Below are 21,644 nucleotides of genomic sequence, written 5' to 3' on the forward strand. Positions count from 1 at the left end.
TCTCAGTTAACACGACCCGATTGGCATTCTGCATTCTGAGTGCTGACAATGGCTGCTCAATAGGCTAAAAAGATTTTCTCTTAAAGATTAGTTTCTAGAAAAGCAGTAGGTGAATGGCCACTTTCAGAATTTAGTATATAGGTGCATTCCTTAGGTGGAGCAGAGCCTGAAAAAGCAAGACATGTCCATTACAGTCCAACTGGATACCTCTGGGGTCACCACAGGGCACCTTTTGAGAAAAGCTCTGAAGAGGAGGAGGTTAACAGGATAAGAGTGAACACGAGGTATATGAGGCAGAAGCCATCACAGAACCTGTGATTCTCAAAGTGACCCTTAGAGTAGAAAGTCATGGCACCTTCAGGACCTGTTCAGCCTAAAGCCACAAGCTGGGGAGAACACCAAGCAGGGGGTATATGTTGGAGACAGCATAGTAGAGTGGTTAAATGGATATGAGTTACAGGCAGGTAGATCAGAGTTTAAGCTCTGCCTCTTTCACTTGCTCTGCAGGGTGAGTTTTGTTATGTTTGTGAATATTTCTGAGTTTTAGCTTTCCTGTTAAATAGGGATTCCAGTGCCATTGGCTCATGAATCGAATGCAAGGCTCAAGTGAGAAAATGTGTAAGGGGCTTATCATTGGAAGAAGTCTGTAAATAAGAGGAAAAAAGAAAAGTAAACTAACAAAAAGCTCAGGGGCAAGGGTGACATGAACCTGAGCTGCTTTAGCAGAATCATTGACACCTTTCCTTCTCTCAATACACACTTGAGGGTTTGGGGAATTAGCTACATCCTGACCTGACAGCTTAAGCATCCTGGAGAATTTGTTGGATTGGGGTTCATGCTTAAGGGAGTTCTTCAATGTCAGTTTTTAAAACTGATTAGGAAAAAGATCACTTTCTATCTTCCCAAAATGGAGAAGGTCAAGGTGATGGAGTTGGCCTTCTGTGTTTTAAACACTGAGACCTTGGCAATCTTAAAAAGGAAAGATGGTGATCAGCTTTCTCCCATTCCCTGTGAGGGCAGCGCACAGGCAAGCAACTACTGTTGCTGCACAACAGATTTGGAGAGGCTCAAAAGAACTTCCCGATTTTTTCCTGAGTTTTTAAACGCCTCTATGTTGCAGGCTCTGAATTTTAAAATGGGGATCATAACAATGCTCATCTCATATAGTTGTTGGAGGCCTCAATAAGTTAATACACATCAGCTGTTCAGATGGCCTCTGACATACAGTAAATGCTCAGGAATTGTTTCTCAGAAAGGGTTATTATTATGGAAGTGAATGACAGGATATTCTTCCCATAAATCACCAAAAATAAAAAAAAAATTGATATTCAAAATAGAATTGATGCTTAGCAGCCTCAGGTGCAGAAGACCTAGGTGGTAAAGAGATTGCTTCAATAAACTATTTTAGGCTTAGATTCTGCGTTGGCATAAAGGTTGACCCTGAGGTAGAGATCTAAGAAACAACTGTAGCTTTGTTCCTGAGGATAAAGAATTGAGACATTTTCGAGTACTTTTCAAAGTGAGCAAAGGAGTGATTATTTAACATCTTTTAAGGCAACCTTAAAAAATATACCCTGTTACAGTGTAAATCCTTAGAGTGTTGTATTTTTATCTAGCGGCAGATATTTGTATACTTAAAATCTCAAAATAGCAAACTCCGCTCAAATCGTGAGGCACTTACGTCAAAATCTAGTGCACAATTTTAATATAGTTTAGTTTGGTTTGAAATTTGCAAAAGAATACCAGCTGAGTGTCCCGAGGGGAGTGTGTATCGGAAGGGTGGTAGGAAAGCGTGGAAGGAACAGATCAAAGCGTAAGGGCCTAATGTGAATAAGAACGAATTTTTAAAAACAACCAGGAGCCAAAATCCTTGACTCAATCATTCTGGCATAAAACAGAAGTCCCACGCTGTGTAGCAAAAATAATCTTTGAAGGGTCTGTTCACTCAAAGGAAATGAATTTTGTTTCTGTTCTGCTGTTATTAATGAAAATGGCCCCTGGAAATTCCTTCACATCTTTCCCACAAGCCTGTAATAAGCAGTGTTACAAAGGGAGCTTTTGGATTGGTGGTCAGATTAGCCCCTGGCTGCCACGGAACCACCTGAGCACGGGCAACACAGAAGAGATGGGACAAGGAGATATATAGATGCAAAGGCGGCGCCCACACACACCTCGGTGAATAACCTTGATTTAGGAGAAAGAAAAAGAATGAAACAGAAGGGAAAACTTGAAAATAGTGTTCTCGAATCTATTTTTGTGTTTTCAATTCTGCCTTTCCTGTCTTTCTCTTTATAGTTCATGGCTTGGCAGGTAGCTTAAAAAGCAAAAGTGCACCTGAACTTTCCCTCTCTTTTTTTCCTTGCCTTTTCTTCTGGAAGCAGAGACTTGTCATTCTGAGAAGACATGCAATAATGGAACTGAGGTGACAATAAGCAAATGCTGTTCTTGGAGTCATCCTGGGCTCCTCTCTCACACCCCACATCCTATCCATTAGTCAATCTGTTGTCTACACTTTCGAAATATTTCAGAATCTGACACCTCTGTCTCCCCCACCTCCGCCATCCCACATATACCTCAACCAGCATCAGGTCTGGCAGGAAAAATTCTGCTGGCTCCTAACTAGTTTCTCCTTCCACCTTTACTTCAGGATGGTCTCATTCTTAATAATCAGTCTATCAGATCATGTCACTCATTTGTGCAAAATCCTGCAGTGGGTCCCTAGGTCAAAGTCAAAGTCAAAGTCTTCACAGTGAATTGTAAGATTTTATCCAATGAGGCTCAGCTAGATCACCTTGCCTCACCCCCTTGCCTCACTCTCTCTTTGCTGTTTCTGGAAAACACTGTGCACCGTCCCACCTCAGGGCCATGGCATTTGCCGGTCCCTGTACCTGGAATGTTCTTCCTTCAGAGATCCACTGGGCTTACTCAACTCCTTCAAGTATTTGTTCAAATATCACTTCATCGAGGCTTCTCTGAGCAGCCTATGAAAATTTGCAGCTTCACTTTCAGCATATTCTATCACCAGTTTATTTTCTCTAAAGCATTTTCCACTGTCTCATATACTACATTATGTTTACTCTTGATTATCTGTTGCTTTCCATCAGGAGCCAAGTTCCATGAGGGTAAGGGATTACCATCAATTTTGTTCACTACTGTATCCCCCAAACCCAAGAGGGTTCAATAAATTCTGTTTGTGATTTCTGTGTAAATATGAGGTTATAACTCTTTAACGTGTTTCTCGTTGGCTAATGACCCAAAGTAAATATTTTTGGGTCTATCCCAGCCCATGGGCCCAGAGGGACTGAAAATCCACATGGCCCTAGGAACTTTCTGGAGGTAAATAAGAGGAAGTGGGTGGACTAGGTGTTCACACTTCAAAGGTGGGAGACAGAGGGGCATGTCATTCGTCCTCCCTCTTGCTGGTTGCCAAGGCTGACAGGGTGAGCACCGAAAGGAGCCTTTGTGGTAGAAGAGGAGATACTGTGAGCACAGCAGAGAGTGGAGCAGGGAAAGCTGGCCTTGGCTCCTCCTTTATTAAGATGCTCCTCAACTGTCAAGGCCTAGCTAAAGGCTCCACCTATAGCTTTCTCTAATGCTATCCACGCCTCTCCTTTGTAAGTGGAAATCCATCATTCTCATGGCACTTTGATTGTACCCATGTTGCAGACTACAGCTCACATGTCTGATCTCCCCACCAGAGGGCAGGCTTCTTTGGAAAGGGACCTTCTCTCTGCCATCTTTGATTCACTCAAGACGTATCTTGGAATAATGCCAGGCACCTCATATGCACTCACTGGACTGCAGTGATGCTCTCCCTAAATCAACTCCCCTGGGAAGTCTGAGCTTTCCTTTCAAGTCAGTACAAGGCACAAACAACCTTCCACTGCACAAATATTAACCAAACCTGTGCTGTGTACCAGACAGTGTTTGGTGAATAAGATAGATCCAGGCGGGTGCCCTTGTAGAGGTCATAGCCTAGAGCCAGAGCCAGACAAGAAACAAGGACTTAAGATTCATTCTCTGATGATGGAGACTTCTCAGATGGTACGGAAACTTGGAGAATAGTGAAAGTTCCAGAATTGAGACACTACCTAGCAGCTTGAAGGAATAAACTCCTCTTCCATTCCACCATCTGTCCTCATAGGGCATCTTAGTCACCTAATAGCATCTGGCCTGATTTTTATTCCCAAAAGCAAAAGATTACAAATAATAATTTCACCTTAAACAAAAAAGTCCAAGAACATAGAGTTTATTTATGCTTAAATGTATTTTTGAAGTACAACCTCTAAATTTTTTTTTCTCATATTTGGGAAGCAACACATAAAACCATTAATTGTAAGACTACAATGACATTAAAGGAAATTAAACTAGTATTGTAATGAAGTATTTTGTAAATTGCCTTTGTAAATGTTTTGTGAATGAGCCACATAATAAAAATGATTAACATAATTTAATTGTAGTCATATTTATAGACGTAATCAAGGGACTAGTTTCTGTAATTAATGAGAATGTATACATAATTGTATCTCAAGTGGTGGCCGAGCACATCACATAATGAAATGAGGCAGCCAGATTTCCTTATTAAGACTTAAACATTTTTTCCATAAGAATAACCTTAGGGTCACTGGTAAAGACTGGATCTGTCAGCATGTGAATTGGTTCTATCATCTCCCCTGCCAGGGTTGGCTTATCGCTGGAAATATTAGAGTGTTTTAATAAATATTTCATAAGATTTCCAATGTTTTTCAAAAGTTTATATCTGAAAGATCAATATTTTTGTCTTTCCTCCCAATTTCTTTCCTCTCCAGTGACTTTGCCTAATCTGTCATCTTCAATTTTCAATCCTTCCTTTTCACCTCAGCATATAATCATGGTCAAGTCTCTCTCAATTTGGGAAACTTTCTCTTGACTAAAGGTTTCTTACTGGTACTGGTCCCTCTCGCCTTCCCTTCACAGCCAAGCCTCTGGTAAGATCAGTTTTATGCTAGTGGCTCTACGTCCCATGGCTCCTTTGTTCACTATTTGAGTCTGCATCTGGCATTTGTCAACATTATTCCACTGAACCTACCCTTGGCCTCTTTCGCCTCCATGTGACTGGATCTCTCAGTGGTATCTAATATCCCTCACCTCTCTCCTTGAAATCCTCTTTGATTTTTAAGGAGTCCAGAGAAGGTGCCTTAAATGTCACTATTCCTCAGGGCTCCCTCCTCGCTCCCTCTTCCTCACTCCTCACATTCTCCCAAAGGACTTAGTGGGCTGCTACCTGCATGTCAATTATTCCCAAATTCAGATTCCTGGTCCAAATCCTCTTCTCCAATGGCCTTCTGAAAATCTACACTTGGAAGCTCCTCTGGCAGTTAAACTCGACATGCCTCAAATCCCACATGTCACCTTCCTTCCTAGGAATCTGCTCTTCTGCTTGGATTTTCTTTTGGTGATTTCCATGTGCCCAGTATTTTCCAACCATCTTAGAGATTCCCCTCTCCCCATAATCCAGTTAGTCGCCATTGCCTTTTGGACTCTACCTTCAAACACCTTAGATCCAGCCTTCCCAGCCTGGATGTTGGTTACAGCCTCTTAGGTGATCTCCCAGGTTTAACTGCATGGCTGGCATCCCTCCAACTTACCCTTCACAGGACTTTGACTGTTCTACTCTTCTTACTCCTCTTTAAGACTCAGTTTTAGGTATCTTATCTTTCAAGAAGCTTTCCCTCAGCCCCTTTCCTGGGCTGGCAAGGCACCTTGGCACTTTTCTCTATCACAGCGCCCCGATCCCTATCCTCTCATATCAGTTATCACAGAGCCTCAGAGATGTTTTACTGACCTGCTCCCCAACTAGCCTGTGGGTCCCTCATGGACAGAGTTACTGTTTTTCATTCACTCCTCTCCCCCCATCCCAACCCAGTGCTTACTTCTTAGGCTGGTCCTCAATAAGTGTTTAGGAACATAACAACACTACCACAAAGAAGTGTGTGTGTGTGTGTGTGTGTGTGTGTGTGTGTGTGTGTGTGGTACTTGGAGTGCTTGCAGCATGAAAATCTATTCAGAGTTTACTTTCTTTTTGTGGGGAAAGAAGGAAGGCCAGAAGCACACTGCAGGAAACTCACCACTCCTCATGGTTAATGCTATGATTAAGTTTCCAAAGTTAAATAGTATTTGTCTATTTTGAGACTCTATTTTTCTCAAAAAAGAGACAATTTCATCAAGGTCAGGCAAAATTGGAATTTTACAAACGAAAAACTTTCAGCAAGTATCAAATGGTAGCAAAAGGGTCAATTTACTCCTCTTAGCTAAGGCCGACACTGCTTGAGAGGTAATGTTCTTTATCATTTTAGGTCACCTGCTTTATTATTTTAAGAACTTAATTTTCTGAACAATCCTATCTCATATACACAGATACAAATGGCTCACACACAGAAATTCTCAAAGGGACTTGTCTGATCTCAGCTTTGGAGTTCTGAGCCAGGTAGGGCTGCCAGATAAAAAGTTTGAATAAATGTCTTCCTCTTGTTCTCATCCCTTACACCCTGTGGAGATCTAAGAAAGAATGGAATAAAGAATCACTTTACTAAGGTAGGACTCCGATCCTAAGACTCACCAACATCTAACCCCATTACCACCAAGTGGGTGGAAAAAAGCTCTTCAGAGTCAGTTTGTCGAAGCCTATGTCTTGGGCATATCTCTCTGCAAATGAGTTGTGGCATTAATCTATTCATTTTGGCAGAGTTTTGATTTGTTCATGGGATCTAACAAATAGTAGGTGCTCAATAAATATGTGTTGAAGGGTTATTCTTATACATAAAAGCAGAACTTAACAAAATAGTTTTCTTATGATGAGTCTGTTTACTACTCAATTATTTATCGTGATACAAAGTGAAAGATTTTAGATTCGGCTAACTTTTGTTCAGTTGCAGCCATTATTTCATGTGTATTTCATATATTATCTCCTGTCACCCGGACTTCATGTATCTGTGAATTGTCAGTTAATTTAAATTTCCATTTTCTTTCTTTTTTTTTTTTTGAATTTTCAGCTTTACACTGTAAACTGACGCCTGTATATCTCATTTGAAACGTGGGTTTGCAACAGAAGTGCCAACACATGCTGAGAGTTCTTAACTAAATGTGACTGAAGGCTCAGTGGCCCATGACTGAAATGAGATGATTCAATTCATTTCAGATTTAATCAAAATAGAAACTTACCATGCTTAATTGAACATGCCAGTCTCCTGGTAAAACAGATTCCCACTTTTTTTTTCTTTTTTAAAGAGAGAATGCTTTATGGGGGTGGGAAAGTATATTATTAATTTATAATAACAGTATTCAAGTATGACTGATGAAGGCAACTTAACATTTTCAGCTGTAGGGATGTCAGAGATAGACAAAAAGAAGCATCCACATTTTGCCTTCTGTTGCCACTTAACACTTTCTACATATGCAATGTGGCAAAATCTGCCTTCACTTGCCAGGTCCAATCTTTCTGCTTTTACTGCTGACAGTTTAGATCATGAAAATAAGATGCAATGAAGTTTGAAAAGCTGGATGTATTCTAATTAGAAGACTTCCTTGGTCCTGGTTTTCAGGAAGACTGTGGATTTACCCACACAGCTGGTTTGGTCTTTCTGACATCTCATCCTGGTTATTAGCTGGTTAGTCTAGTTATGTACATTCACTAGGCTGCTGTCTTCCTAAGATCCAGCCCGAGGGAGATACTTTTAAGAATACATCTCTAAAAATGTAATGTAGTTAATAACTGGTGAGTTAAATATATATATCATATAAATATATATATATGATATATATATTTATATATTTAATTTATTATTTTTTTGATAAGGTCCAGCCTTACAAAGAGCATCTGTACCCAAGAGCCCAGAAAATCCTCTGGTTATGGAAAGATGGACTGAATGAGTTAAAGTATAAGACCTGGAATGAATGAAACATAACATGGTCTTGGAAATGGTGTCTGTGCACAACAGGGCTTCGCTTTGGTAACCGGAAAGTAGAAAGTTCATTTGAGGTGCACTTCTCAGACTTTGCAGGGACATCAATGGTCTTGAAGTAAGAAGGACACGTGCTGTGGTGGAAATTGGATATTCTGTGTAGGAGGAACAGCCTTGTTGTTTAATTTAGAGAGGACAAAGACTTCGATCCTAACTGCACTCTGGCTTTAACTCAACTTTGGTAAAAATTCAGGTTTCTGAAACAAGTAAATTAGAAGATAGTTACACCACAAAGGTTTATTTGCTTTGTAATGAAGTCAGTTTGAATCTCTGTTCCAAGGACCTAATTAAATTTGTTTGAGGCTCTTTCATTTATTGTTAGTGGGCGTGTAAGTGCAATTCCTTTGAAGGGCAATTTCATACTATCTTTTAAAATTTGAAATATATGTATCTTTTAATCTGATATTTCTATTTCTAGGAATTTGTTATATATATGTATATCTATTTGGGTAAAGAAGATGCTTATGTAGTATTGTTGTATCAATTAGACAAACAAAAATGGAAATATCCTAAATGGTCCTCCACAGGGAACTTATTGAGCCCACCATGGAAGAACCATGCAGTGGAATACTACACAGCTGCTAAAAGGAATGAGGAAAGTCAAACAGTGCTGACGTGGAATAGCACCAATAAACAAAAACCAGGTATAGAATACTGTACAGAAAAAAAGAGAGTATGCCAAAAATAACTGATAAAAGTGGTTAACTCTAAGGAATGAATAGAATTTGGGCTAAAAGAGAGACTCACTTTTACTGTCTCTCCTTATGTAGTATTTGCTTTTTACCTCTGTATGTATGTAATGTTTTTACAATAAAAATGAATAGTTAAAATCAATTCGTGATTTAACATTTCTACTGTGCTAAAAGTTTGGATTTGTAACTAAAAAGGAACATAGTTTTTTTTCTTTTAAAGGTCTATCTACCTAATAGAAACTATTAGAAAACTATCTAATGGATTATTTACTATATATAACCATATTAACAAAGAGTTTGTTTATAAACTGGATCAAATAATACACAAATCTTTTATTTCAGAAACTGTAGCTCAGGAACCTACCCACCACGATCTTGGTGGTAGCTTAACCAATATGCAATATGCTCATGTTTTTAGAAGGTAGTTTAGAAGTTTTAAAAGTAGACTGCAAACCAATGTCTGCCATCACATTTAAAAAATGGCACTAGGACAGCATCTTGGACATGGGACTAGAAGGGGCATCAAGATATCCATCATCTGAACACTCTTCTGATGGAGGCTTTCGTGGGTTCTCCTGATAAGAGGCACTCACTTCCTTCTGAGGCAGGACATTGCATCTTTGGCCATGTTTGCAAGTAAGGTCCCCCTATGCTGGCCTGAACTCTCTCTCCCCAAATGGAAGAAAGCTGATTTCCTTCCCCATTCTTCTTTACCCCAGGCTGGACTTATGGGGGCGTCCAAGAGCTCCTCTTTCTTGGAAAGGCAAACTCTATTTTACCACTACAAATTGTCTATGTAGCTAATCTCAGGTAAGAGCTACTAAAACATTGTTAGGTTGTTCCCATTCCATGCTACATCCTTGTCCACTTCAGCAGAGCCTCTGGGTCATCCATTATGATCCAGAACCATGTTTCCATGTGGCCTTGAAAATCCCTGACTTGACTTAATCCTCCACCACTGCCATCAGTAAATCTATCTCTATGCCCTTAACCTTTTCTCTAGATATTCCCTTTGCCTTTTGTTCCAACTGAAACTTGGCTGTTTCCCTAAGGCCCCTTTTCTCTCATGGTCCTGTGACAGCTGCCTATCTTTCCAAATGCCCCACATCCTATCCCCGCCCCCTCACTACATCTAGGCCAATTTCCTCCCTCCTTGGAAGCACAAGCCAATAACATCTTCCATCTCTAACTACTCTGACTTCCTTGCCACCCTTCCTGCATTCCTGAAGATATCGGAACCCAGTTCTCCATTTTCCTTTCCACCATTTCTCCTGTCATCATCCTTGGTAACTCCACATGGGTGAGCCCTGAAACATTTGGCTCCTCCTTATCATAACCTACTCAGTTCCAGCTACCCTTTCCTCCAGCTTACTTTATCCTACTACTCCTGCAGTCAGATCCTAGATCTCCTCTTCATTAGCAATAACTACATCATTCCTAAACTCCTGATTCGAAGCATCTCCCTTTCTGACCACCACTCTTTATCTGTTTACTACAATAATTCTTTGATCTTATTGATCAATTCATTGATGCTATCACCTTTTTACTGCCCTCCTTTGGAATAATTCTTGTCTTGGCTTCTGGGATGCCATTCTCTTCTGGTTCTCTGCCTACCTCAGTCTTCTTTCCTGGGATTTCCCTTTTCCCCTGACTCTAAACTTTGGGGGCCCCAGGGTCAATCCTTGGCCTCCTCTTCTCTATTCATTAGCTAGGTATTCTTATCCAGCCTATAGCTCTAAATAACACCTATATTGTAGGACTCCAAAATTTATATCTGTAGCCCTGACCTCTCACTCAAACTCTAGACTCTATCCATTGCTTTTTCCATATCTCCATTTGGATATCTCATAGGTATCTCAAACTTCACATGAGCTCTCAATATCCCTCACATAGCTTGCTCTGTTCTCAGTTTTCCTATTAGCATATTTATACAAAAGTGATATTTCTTTTTTTACGGAGACATTGCATGTTGCCTAATAGCTATTCCTTTTTCATTTCCTAATGACATAATGCCTAAATTATTTAGGAAAAGAAAATCATCCAGTTTAACAAACTACATTTCCAAGCTTCCTTAAAATTAAATATAGCCAGGTGGTTGAGTTTGGGGTGGTTTCACTGGGAGGATCTGAAAAGAAGGTTGCTGTAGCAGCAGCCATATTGGGCCATGAGGTGCCCTTGAGGTTTAAGTCATATACTGTGATGGTGGAGCAGAATGGTGAAAGGAGCCTGGTTTTGGGGTTATTGTGGAGCTTCCATACTGGCCATATATAGCTTTTCTCTGGAGCTCTTTTACATGAGAAAAATAAACTTCCATCTAACTTAATCTACTGTTAATCTGGATTTCCTGCTTCGGACAGCTGAACCTATTCTGCCTGATATATCGCTGTTTATAACACTGTCTTATCCATTTGAGTAAGGATTAAAATAAATTGCGAAGACCACAGATAAAATCAAGGATCTGTTTAGGACTACATTTTCAGAGAATACATCTTGAGCAACAGGAAACACTGTTAAATGGTATTCCAAAATTCAATTTCTCTTTGAAAAAGTACTGGACTATTTCACTGCAATTAAGAACATCAAATAACTGGCTTGACGATGTGACCTGAAGGTGCTTTTGTTTCTTTGAGATAATGGGGATTTTCAAAATCTCAGTCGCATGCTTAATTTAGGATCCTATGATTCATTCATGTAAGACATTATCAGCTTGGCAAAGGGGCTGTTGGTTGCCATGAAGCAGTCACCTTAATTTCATTAAGGGTAAAAATCATTATAATTTTTGCCCTTGATATTACAACTTTTTCTATATTGTTTTCTTATACAAATGAACAAAATTTGACTTTTTAAATAATGAAATTATTTTTCTGAAATGGTTTCTAAGTGGCAATGAGTTTAGGACAATGCATTCTAGACAGCATTTCCAATACATCACTTTGCAAGATATTAGTCAGGCTTTTTGTCTACCTACCTATATGTTTCTATAAGTAGTTATTTCTGTTCTATTGCATAAGTTTGTTTTCTTTTGAACTAGCTTTTCACATTTTCATTTAAAGTAATTTAGGTAAGAAATCCAGCTTTGATTTGTTAAGAATTTTCCAGAGTGAAATGGTATGGAATTTGGTATCTACAGATGAGAAATAAACTATGGGTTACTAACTTTAAGCAAAATTTGAGATTGCTCTTCCAAGAATAGGCAGTATCATCCCATCAGCATATGAAAAGATGGCTCCTTATGTAGGGTGATTTGAGGTCACCAAAAGACTACTTCTAGAGTAATTTGTTTGAATCTCTGGATACATCTTGTGGCAGAAGAAAAATAGTCCTTGGTAGGAGCAAAGCCCACTTATCTATCAAGTCTACTAAAATGTCTCATACAGAGCATGTGCTCAGTGACTATTAAGTGAACACATTAGTATCAGGTGGCCGGTAAGATAGTTGTTGTCATCTCGTGAAGCAGGAATTTATCAGAGACATTGCTTCTCTGACAAATGTGTCCTCACTTCCCAAAGCTGAACAAAATGCCTTCCACTGGGCTCCCCGAGCACTTCGGGTCTGCCCATCCCACTACTCACTTCTTCACCTGTGTACTTTACTAGATCGTGAGTTCTTTAGGAGGAGGCCTGTCTTTAACCTCCTGCCCCCAGTCTAGCACCTGGTACATACCAAGTGTTGTTGGACACTGACAGCACTAACTTTGCTTAGGGAATGAAGGAATGAGTGGATAAAATTCTGAGTGGCTTGAGGTGGGAGAGGAGGTGGGTGTGGCCCAGGAAGCTGCTCTAGTTTAGGTTCTGGGGCACCTGAAGACGAGAGAGGGAGGGACAGGGCCTTAAGAGCAAGAACAAATTTTGTAAAAATGTCATGGTTTTTTCAGTGTCCAAGGGTGCGTATATTATTTTATTAAAATAAACTTTTTATGGTAAAGTGCTCAAGTAGGGGTTCATGTTTTATTCAGTAGCTCATTGTTATTCAGTCTATGATGTCCTTATTCTTAGTCTGTGGTCCCAACTTTTCCCATGATTTGGTCTCCATCATGCCTTTCTTCCCATTCCCTGTACCGTAGCAAATATGAACTGTCCAGTTCCTCATACCACCTTGTACATCAAACCACAGTTGAAGCTCAGAGGGCAGGGCTTGGCCATGCCACAGTCCTGAGTTCAGGTCCTATATCACAACTTGCTAGCCCTGAGTCCCAGAGCAAATTACTGTGCTTTTCTGAGCCTTAGTTTCCTCATCTTAATAAAATACTTCTTTGAGACTTGGTTTTCTCATCTTCAATAAAATCTACCTTGTGGGATCACTACAGGATTGAATGACATAAAATATATAAAGCCTACAGCACTGTACCTGGCAGGTGGGAGACACCTGATAAAGGTCAATGTGCCCCTACCTTTCATCACTCCCTTGGCCTGGTGGGTTGGAACTTACCACTTCTCCTTCCCTAATTTACCCCATGTTTGCTGACCTTTGGGGCCCAGTTCAAAGATCACTTTCTCCACAAATCCACCCCCGCCCCGCCCCCCCCACTCTGTCAATTGAAAGCAATCGTTCCTTCTCCTGTAGTCTGTTATCTTATTCTGAATACTCCTATCACTTTCTTCCTGGTGGTTCCATGATTGCTGTGTTTTGTTTCTCCCCCATCTATAAGTTCCATAGGAGCAAACTGTGCACCTTTTAGCTTCATGTTTCCTTCCCCAAAGCAGAATAACTTGCAATATAGTAGGTGCCAAAATAACAAATCAAATATGTCCAGGACAATTTTCTATGTTTAGGAAATCATCGCTCAATTTCTCTAAGGATGAGGATGGCGTATATAATTCATCTTTTCATTTTATCCACTTTAGGAGAAAAAAATAGGGCTCATTGCAAGTAGCTGACGTCATACAAAATCCAAAGACTTCCCTGTCAATAGTTACAGATAACGACTAGTCACATGGGTAATTACAACAAAGCTCTGTTCAAGGGCTAGTCACATTTCTAAAATTTTGAAGAGAAATGCTTAAATGGAAGAGGTATTTTCCAAAGGCTAGCTAGTTTACTACTGTCCAAAATATCTTCATCTTATTATACTTCTTATAATTGTACTTAAATTGTACAACATGGAAGTGACATAAACCACAGTTATTATTATTATTTTCAATTGGAGGAGGAGGCCCTTGTGAGTTTGAAGGTCATACATGGCTGTCGCTGGGTCCGAGGTTACTGAACTAGGTTGAGTCTTTTGGATGGAATCCCAGAATTAGATTTAAGCCAGGCCTGACTTTTCATGGAGGCAAATGCCAAAGAGTGTGGTTTGGTGTCGCTAGATGGAGACATCGTGTTCCAAAATACACTTTTTATGGGTACCTGAGAGGGACTGCTATGTGTTCAGAAGACTAATCTTTGGGAGGTTTCTGTTTCAGGCGAAAGATAATACCTCAATTAGCATTTACAGCACAGCCCCACAGAGGCTCCATGGAAGGATGGGTTCTTTGACCGAAGAAGTCTGAGAAATATTGCACACTCCATCTGTTTTTATGATTTACTATATATTATAGCATACAGTAGAATATTGAAGGCTCCAACAAGTTACATAGTAAAGAAACCTATTTAACTTAATTTAGAAGCTCTCCCACTTATTTAACTAGAAAATCAATCTTGTGTTCTCTTTTTTTCTTGGTTGTTACAAAATTCCTAGTGACATCGTATGAAATTAGTATTTCAAAGAACATCCCTTTAAAATACTGCCTTAATTACTATTAGTTATCACCGTAATGGGGATAAATGTTCACCTAAGAACAGGACACAAAAGGTTATGCATAAAAATGCATAGGAAAGTCAAGAGAAGGATAAAAATTGTTTAAGCTGACCAATGAGGCCCCGTTGCCCCCAAACACAATTTCACAGTTTTGCTAAGGGCCAACCATTATCAAGCGTAATCATCAAATTGGAAGTAGCATTTTTGCATCTTCATGTGATCTTGAATTTCCTGGTGTAGGGAGGAAGAGAAAGAGAGTGTTTGGGTGGCAACATTTGCTAAGTGGACGTGGAAAGAGGGAAGAAAGACAGTACAGGAGAAATGGGGCAACCGAGGCAAAAGGGAGGCAGAAGCTGCACTGTAAATGGGAAGCTAAGGGTGGAAGGGAAAGGACAGGATGGAGGAGAGAAAGTGAAGGATGGCGATAGGCCAGCTAACAAACCCACCTGCCACTGGAGCTGAATTTGAAATCAAGGCTAGGGGCTGGGGAGATGCTGGGAGGAGCTACTAAATTGTAAAGTCATTGAGTCCCAAGCTTTGGCTTCTTAAACCAATCACTCGCAAAAATCAAAGTAGTCTGAAGACATGGAATAAAAATAACAGCTAGGGCAGAGGCCTCCTCTGAAGTATGGGTTGCTCTTTCTAGCCTCTCGGTAGTATGAGGTAGCTTTCTGCCCTTGAGGGTCTCGTTGAATTTCCCTGAATTGTTGGGAGGACCTTGGGCTACATACAGCAGGGCCAGTCTGACATCCTAATCCTAAAGACTGCTGTTTTAGGAAACAACACTGAGGTTAATTAACAGCACAGGAATAGCAGCAGAGAAGGGTCTGGGTGCTGTGTAGAAGCCGGAGTGGGGAGGGGCCAAGAGGGGGCTTCCTCTTACCAAAGGCTGTCAGATGTTCTGCCTCTTGCATGCAAAGCAACTAGGAGATCTTTGGCAAGCTAAGGCAACTTAGAAATACTAGAAGCTGAAGAAGCTGGGAGTATTGCTCATGTCGAAGGGTAAAATTAACTAATTCCCCTTTCATGGTTCCTTTTGATTTCTTGTCAATATCAGTATAAAAATCATGTAAAAACCCCAAATTGGGTGAGAGAGGGTGATAAGGCAATAGGACAACTCCCTTTATAAGAATGCAAAAGTTTCGAATTGCTGTTCCATGATGAACTTATTTCAGAAAAATGATTCTGACTGAGGCAAGGTTGTGCTCTGGGATAGTGCCTGAGATTCATTAGTAAATATATTTTAAAATAAATCTCTTTCGGATTTCATTTACTCAGGGGGAAGTGGTTAAAATGATATATCCAATAGCACTGAGTGTGAACCCCAATATATACAATTTTATTGGCTGGAATGGTGACTCCGCCTCTCAGAGTAAGATGAATCTTAAGATGAGTCGATAGGGATTGTGGGAGCTGAGGACATGAGCCTACAGCCCTGCAGTAGAAACAGGACTCTAGCAGGTTTGGAGTTTAAGAGTTACTTTTGATTGCTCATTCCTTTGCATAAATCAGCATATCACCAGAACATACATCACCCACCTCTGAAAGTAAGGGCATGTTATAAGAAGAGTATTGGTTGGATATGTTTCTATATGTTGTGAGTGTGTGGAAGAAATAATGCTGACACAGTGGGTGTGTTCTTTCTTGTATTTACATTGCTGACACCATTTCCCTGGGTGTGTTACACAATTGACATGGTTTGGATCATTTGAATGGAATAACATGATTACCCATGGTATTGCACGTCTCCAATTCCAAATAAACACGTTGGCAAAAACTAGACAAAAATGCGGAAAAAATAAAAAATCACACAATGTCACTGAAGTCATGCAAAGAAGAAAAAGAAAAATTTTTTAAAAAATGGGCAAGCAACAGACACCGTAAATGAAAAAAAGCCAATGCATACAATTCTAAAATCATTCTTACCTTCTTCAGTCATTGTGTCATAATATTTTAGTTTTCCATATGATCCAAGTTCTACAACATCACAGTAAAAGACACAAAGATAAGGAACGAGCTGTAATGCAAGAACTTTGTTTTTACACATTCTTAATTAATCAGATTCAGAGTTATACTGTCAAATTCCGCAATCGTAACTGTACAGAGATGTGCAAACATGGGCCATGTGGCAGACAGCTTTCGCGGCCCATTTTCAGAAATCACTAAAATATATTATTCCACAGGGGGTAAGATGTGCCCTGCATTACAGAACAGGATACAGTGATTTTAACATCTGATGAAACAGAATACTTGGCAAAGACAGCTTCACACCAGGTCTAGCCTAGCCCTATAATTTTTATAGAGATGACACTCCAAGAGAAAGGGCTGAATGAGGACAATGTCCAGGCCCAATGAAGCTTGCAGACACTGGATTCTTTGCCATGGACAGTAGGCTGGAAGTTCATTTCACAGCTCTTCTGCAACAGAATCACCTCCTAGAGATGATTAAGGAAAGCTACCTGGGAAAACTCAAAATGAAAAACCAGGTTCTAAACTTCCCTTTAAATTTTCATCCCAGTTTTGACAGAAAACACTGAATACTATGGGTGCGGCATAGTGTGAGGAGCTGTGAAAGGTTCAGAGCGCTCTGGAAGAAAGGAGGCATGTTCCCAGGGAGGATCACCTGGCCGAGACAGGTGAGAGCAGCCACAACTCCCAGACCAAGGCATCGCCTGCTGCTTGGAGACTGCAGGAGGCAGGAGGTGACCAGCAGCCCCTCCTGTGTGCTGATCACCAAAGGACTTGGCTGTAAAGGAAACCACTGGCAGAAAGCAAGCTGTTCTGAGTCAAGCTGGTGGGAGCCGCAGCTTGGGTGGGGGAGAGAGGAGGTGGGGACGCACCATTTCTGTCTTTTTTTTTTTTTTTTACTTCAATTCTAAAATAGACACTTTATTCTTGTTCATCTGAAAATTCCAGATTGTTTTAAGCAACATTGTGAGCAGGTCAAAATTATTTTTTTTATAGTAACAATACTCTCCCAATAAACTTCAAGAAATTAATTAAACACAAGAGATGTTCCTGTGGTTTTGCAGAATGCTTCCATGGCTCATTAACTTGGGTGGTCACGGAAAATTCACATATGAATCAACTAGTAACTGGTGAGTTTCATGTGCAAGATGGAGGTTCTAAAACACAATAAAAATATTCTTCTATTTAATATTTATATTATACATTCTATATATATGCTTTTTCCATGTGCTTAAATATTGACCTAAAGCTATTTTAATATACCAATACACAATTATACCTTGGGGAAAAAATCATCTCATCTTTATGTTTCTGCAAAAACCTGCCTACTCTCAATTTTGTTAGATGCATGACATAGCTGCGAGTGCTTCAACAAGAAATTGAATTTTATGTAAATAACAAGAAAGATTTTTTAAATGACTTCTGGGGATTGCCTTCAGGGGAATATAAGTTTTTCTGATATTTTAAGAACAGCGGTCTATTATATATATGACGTTGCACAAATTTGGAATTCTTAAATGATATACTTTCATAAATATTAAACACATGTTCATGGCGGCTTTACACATCGTGTATGCATGCGTGTGTGTGTGTGTGTGTGTGTGTGTGTGTGAGTGTGTGTGTGTGTGTGTAGTCTTGCAATAAGATGATGAATTATATCAGCCAACTAATATTTTCATAATCTTTACTCCTTCCCTGAGGTAAAGCAATAGAATAAGCGGCTGGCTTATCCTCTATTATTTGCTCAGGAAACAATGTGGATGGCTCTGCGTTTGCAAAGTTGGTGTAAACCATATTCTACACAGTGAAGGTGCACCATTGCATTTTTATGAATCTTTTTAGGTGTAACCTTTCTGTATGCACACACCCGTTTTCATTTATTAATCTCAAATTGTTAAACATATGATTGTGGCAGATGTGATTACACTTTGCTTTGTCTCTTGTGGAGCCAGGTATAAATAAATAAAATCATATTCTTTAATTATTTTATTTTTACATAGTCAAAATTGGAACTGTCAATGTCTGGCAAAGCTCAGACGTTCTTACTGCTGTGACAATGTCTAGGTTGTTTCTTAGTTTTTTCCTTGGACGGTGAATGGAACAGCGGGACAAGAACTGGATGGAACATATGGAGAATGAGGCTAAAGATGGTAGAAGAAAAGGAATAAAGGAGTAAAAGGCTGAATAACAATGGGTGGCATAGTGATACGAAGCACAGTGAGGAAGGAGGGCAAGGGAACAATATCTGCCCAACTGAAGGAAACTGTGTTTGTTGCTTACTGAAGAGAAGGCAGAGAAGAATGGGAAGAAATCTAGCCTTCTAGAACGTGGACTTTACCACCAACAACAATGGGTGGTAAGATGGTGAGCTCAGCACCACAGTGCTTTCAAGTGGTCAAGGGTAGTAGCTTCGAGGGCTTTAGGAGGGTGCAGGAAGAGGGCTGTGACATGCAACTACGACGAACACAACAGGCACATGTGAATCAGAGCACACCTTGCACCCTATGTCCTACAGCCTATGGATGCCTCATGGAAAGTAGCCTCAGTCACTGTGGTCTGAGAAGTGTGAGTGAAAATTCACCTCCATGGAGCCATGGCCTCCAGTCACATACTCCACATGGAGAACAACGAAGGCAGCTTTAGCATCATTGGGTGAAGGTTCAAACTGGTCCTAAATCAAGCTAAGTTTCCTTGGGCTAGGAGGTAGGAAGTGAGGGAGTTCGAGAAAGTGCCGTTGAATACTACCTAGTAATATCCATTCTATCAACTGAGTAAGAATCAGCCAGGATCAGAAGAGGGAATGAATCACTAATGAAAATCATCCTGGGTACCCTTGGTGCCTCTTCTCTATAATATTTCTCTAAGAAACCCACATAGCCTAAGAAAAAATTTCCAGAGCCCAGTGGTTTGAGATGAGCCTGTAAGCTGATTGTAACTCCTGCCTGTCTTGGTGACCACACTTACTTTCCTGCCTTTTGGACAGCTAGGGCCACAGGCTTCCAAACCCTCAGAACTCTAGGATGGGTGGAACCTTTTGTTATTCCTCAGTCCACTTCTTTTCAGGTCTTGTCAGCAACATTACTATCTGGCTTTAAGGTACCTCTGAGTTCTTGTTAATACTTTATAACTGACAAATCAAGGGAAGTGTCTTGTCTTCAGTCCCAAAGAATCTGTGAGTAAGAACTAGTATTTTGGGCTCCTAATTTTTTTTTTTTCTGAAGAAGGACGTGGACACAGATTTTTTTCTTCCAACATTGACTTTCTCAGCTCCAATTTTGAGGCCAGTTGTATTCTCAACCCTTTTTTCACCAAATTTCCCCAGACAAGAGCAGCAGACAAATGACTTCTCACATTCGGGCCTCAAAATTCTGACAAATGAAGCAGAAAGTCAATAGAAGCATCTATGCTGAGACCATTTCATTAGAATGAAAAGTAGAGGTAGCAAAATAAATGAGAATAAGCATTTATTACTTAAGTGAGTAATGGAAAAATATGATTAACTTGTTTATTTATTTTTTAATCGGCTTCTTTATTTTTTATATTGGTTTGAACTGCATATGAATACCTAAAAATTAAGGCTTTCTCAATACAGATAGTAGTTTCTTGGTAAAGTTATTTAATACTTATCAAAAAGATTTATAAAGATACTAAATTACATCACATTTGTGGAAGAATTATTTTCAATAGTGAATGGAAGTTAAAAACATGGACTTTGAAGCCAAGGTGTAGGTTTGAACCCTAAATCTGCTACTCATGAGCTGTGTGACTTTGAGCAAGTTGTTTCAGCTTTCTGAGCCTCTGTGCCTTCAGTTATAAGGGGCATAATTGAATCTCTCACAGAAAGTTGTGGTAAAGATTAGATGAGATAATGGCACCCAGTCAGCAATCAATAGCGGGCAGCTTCATTATTGTAAGTACCACCAAAAAGAGTAAAGGAGAACCCATGGGACATGGAACAGAGCTTTTAGAGAACTTGGTATTTTAACACAGTTTGTTAAAACAAATTCGACACTACTTGTAAAGATTTCATATAGATATTTGCTATTCAGCAACGAAAGATATTCTTCCATGTCAGGAAGAGTATTTAGAAAAAATTTCTTCATTAGTCCTGCTCTTCTATGGCATGTCAAAACATAGACCACAACCATGAAAGCAGAATATGAAAAGTGAACCCTTCAATCATCTGAACAGGACCTAGGTACCTTCCCTTCTAATATTTGCACACAAGCCTGTCTCTCCAACTATGCTGTCCATATGTTGAAGGTAGAGACCTATTTCTTTCTAGACCCCTCCCAACAGAACCTAAAATAGTACCTTCCTCATATTATGTGCTTTCCTCATATTTCTTAGTAAAGTATACACATGCATAGCTCCCAAATGACAGTGAGGTTTAGGAAGCTTTGGTTTGTTGTACTTTCCTAGACTTGATGAAGTCAGGAAGACAGACACTGATGCGTAAGGCCTCTCAACTGTTGACATCATGACATCACTATCAAGGTCAAGAGTGCTTGTCAGTGAGACAGACAAGGCAGTTAATTCACAGTTTGGCTTTACTACTTCTAGGCTGGGTGATCTCTGAGACTCAGGTCTTTGTCTTTCAAATGGGGAGAAGAGCAATACATATCTATCCTCAGGAGTGTTTTCGGAGGATCAGATAAGAGCATGTCTATGGAGCACTTTCCATAGGGGTGGCACACACATCCTTAATAATGGCTACCCCTCTTCATTTTCTGCTATAGGCCCATCATCTAACTTAGCCTAGCACAAGGCAGTTAATGGGTAGGCACCAGTGTCAATGTCTATTCTTGGCATGTGCAAGTCAACACACCCCCTAGACTTCTTCCCTTAAACACGAGGAAGACTGTCAAAAGAAAAAATTTCAGTCTAGTGGAAAGTTGCCCTAGCTAACTTCCGGAACCTTGTGTTGCAGCATTAACATTTTAGCGAGAAGTCATTTTTGTTTTTGTTCTTAATTATTGGGTAAAAATGTTTGTTTTAAAGTTTTATAAATGGGTAGTATGAGAGGTGAGCGTTTGTAACTTCTCACTCCAATTCCTACAAACATGGCATTTATATTTGTGGATCTATACAACTTTTAAATTTCTTGCAGAGTGTCTGGATTAATCATTTTTCTCTCGTTTTCTCATGCAAAAAATTTCCAACAAAGTAAACATGAATTATGAGTTAGATATTTTCTAAAACAGCCCAATTTCAAGCTCTTTGTTTGATTTCATGCCAAAATGCATG

At 39.8% G+C, this 21,644-nt stretch overlaps 1 protein-coding gene across 4 annotated transcripts in view; it reads right to left on the reverse strand.

The window, feature by feature from the left end:
• SLC24A2 (solute carrier family 24 member 2) overlaps window positions 1–21,644 on the reverse strand; it is a 219,424-nt gene that overhangs the window by 44,793 nt on the left and 152,987 nt on the right. For 3 of the 4 annotated variants that reach the window (XM_016160426.2, XM_016160425.2, XM_036238610.1), the window contains one exon: window positions 16,356–16,406. The exons of the other annotated variant lie outside the window; for it this stretch is intronic. In XM_016160426.2, coding sequence (XP_016015912.2) covers window positions 16,356–16,406 — 51 coding nt within the window. The remainder of the gene's footprint in view (window positions 1–16,355; window positions 16,407–21,644) is intronic. 4 annotated transcript variants of the gene reach the window in all.

The sequence above is a fragment of the Rousettus aegyptiacus genome, unplaced genomic scaffold (assembly GCF_014176215.1).
Source record: "Rousettus aegyptiacus isolate mRouAeg1 unplaced genomic scaffold, mRouAeg1.p scaffold_m13_p_3, whole genome shotgun sequence".
Taxonomy (NCBI): domain Eukaryota; kingdom Metazoa; phylum Chordata; class Mammalia; order Chiroptera; family Pteropodidae; genus Rousettus; species Rousettus aegyptiacus.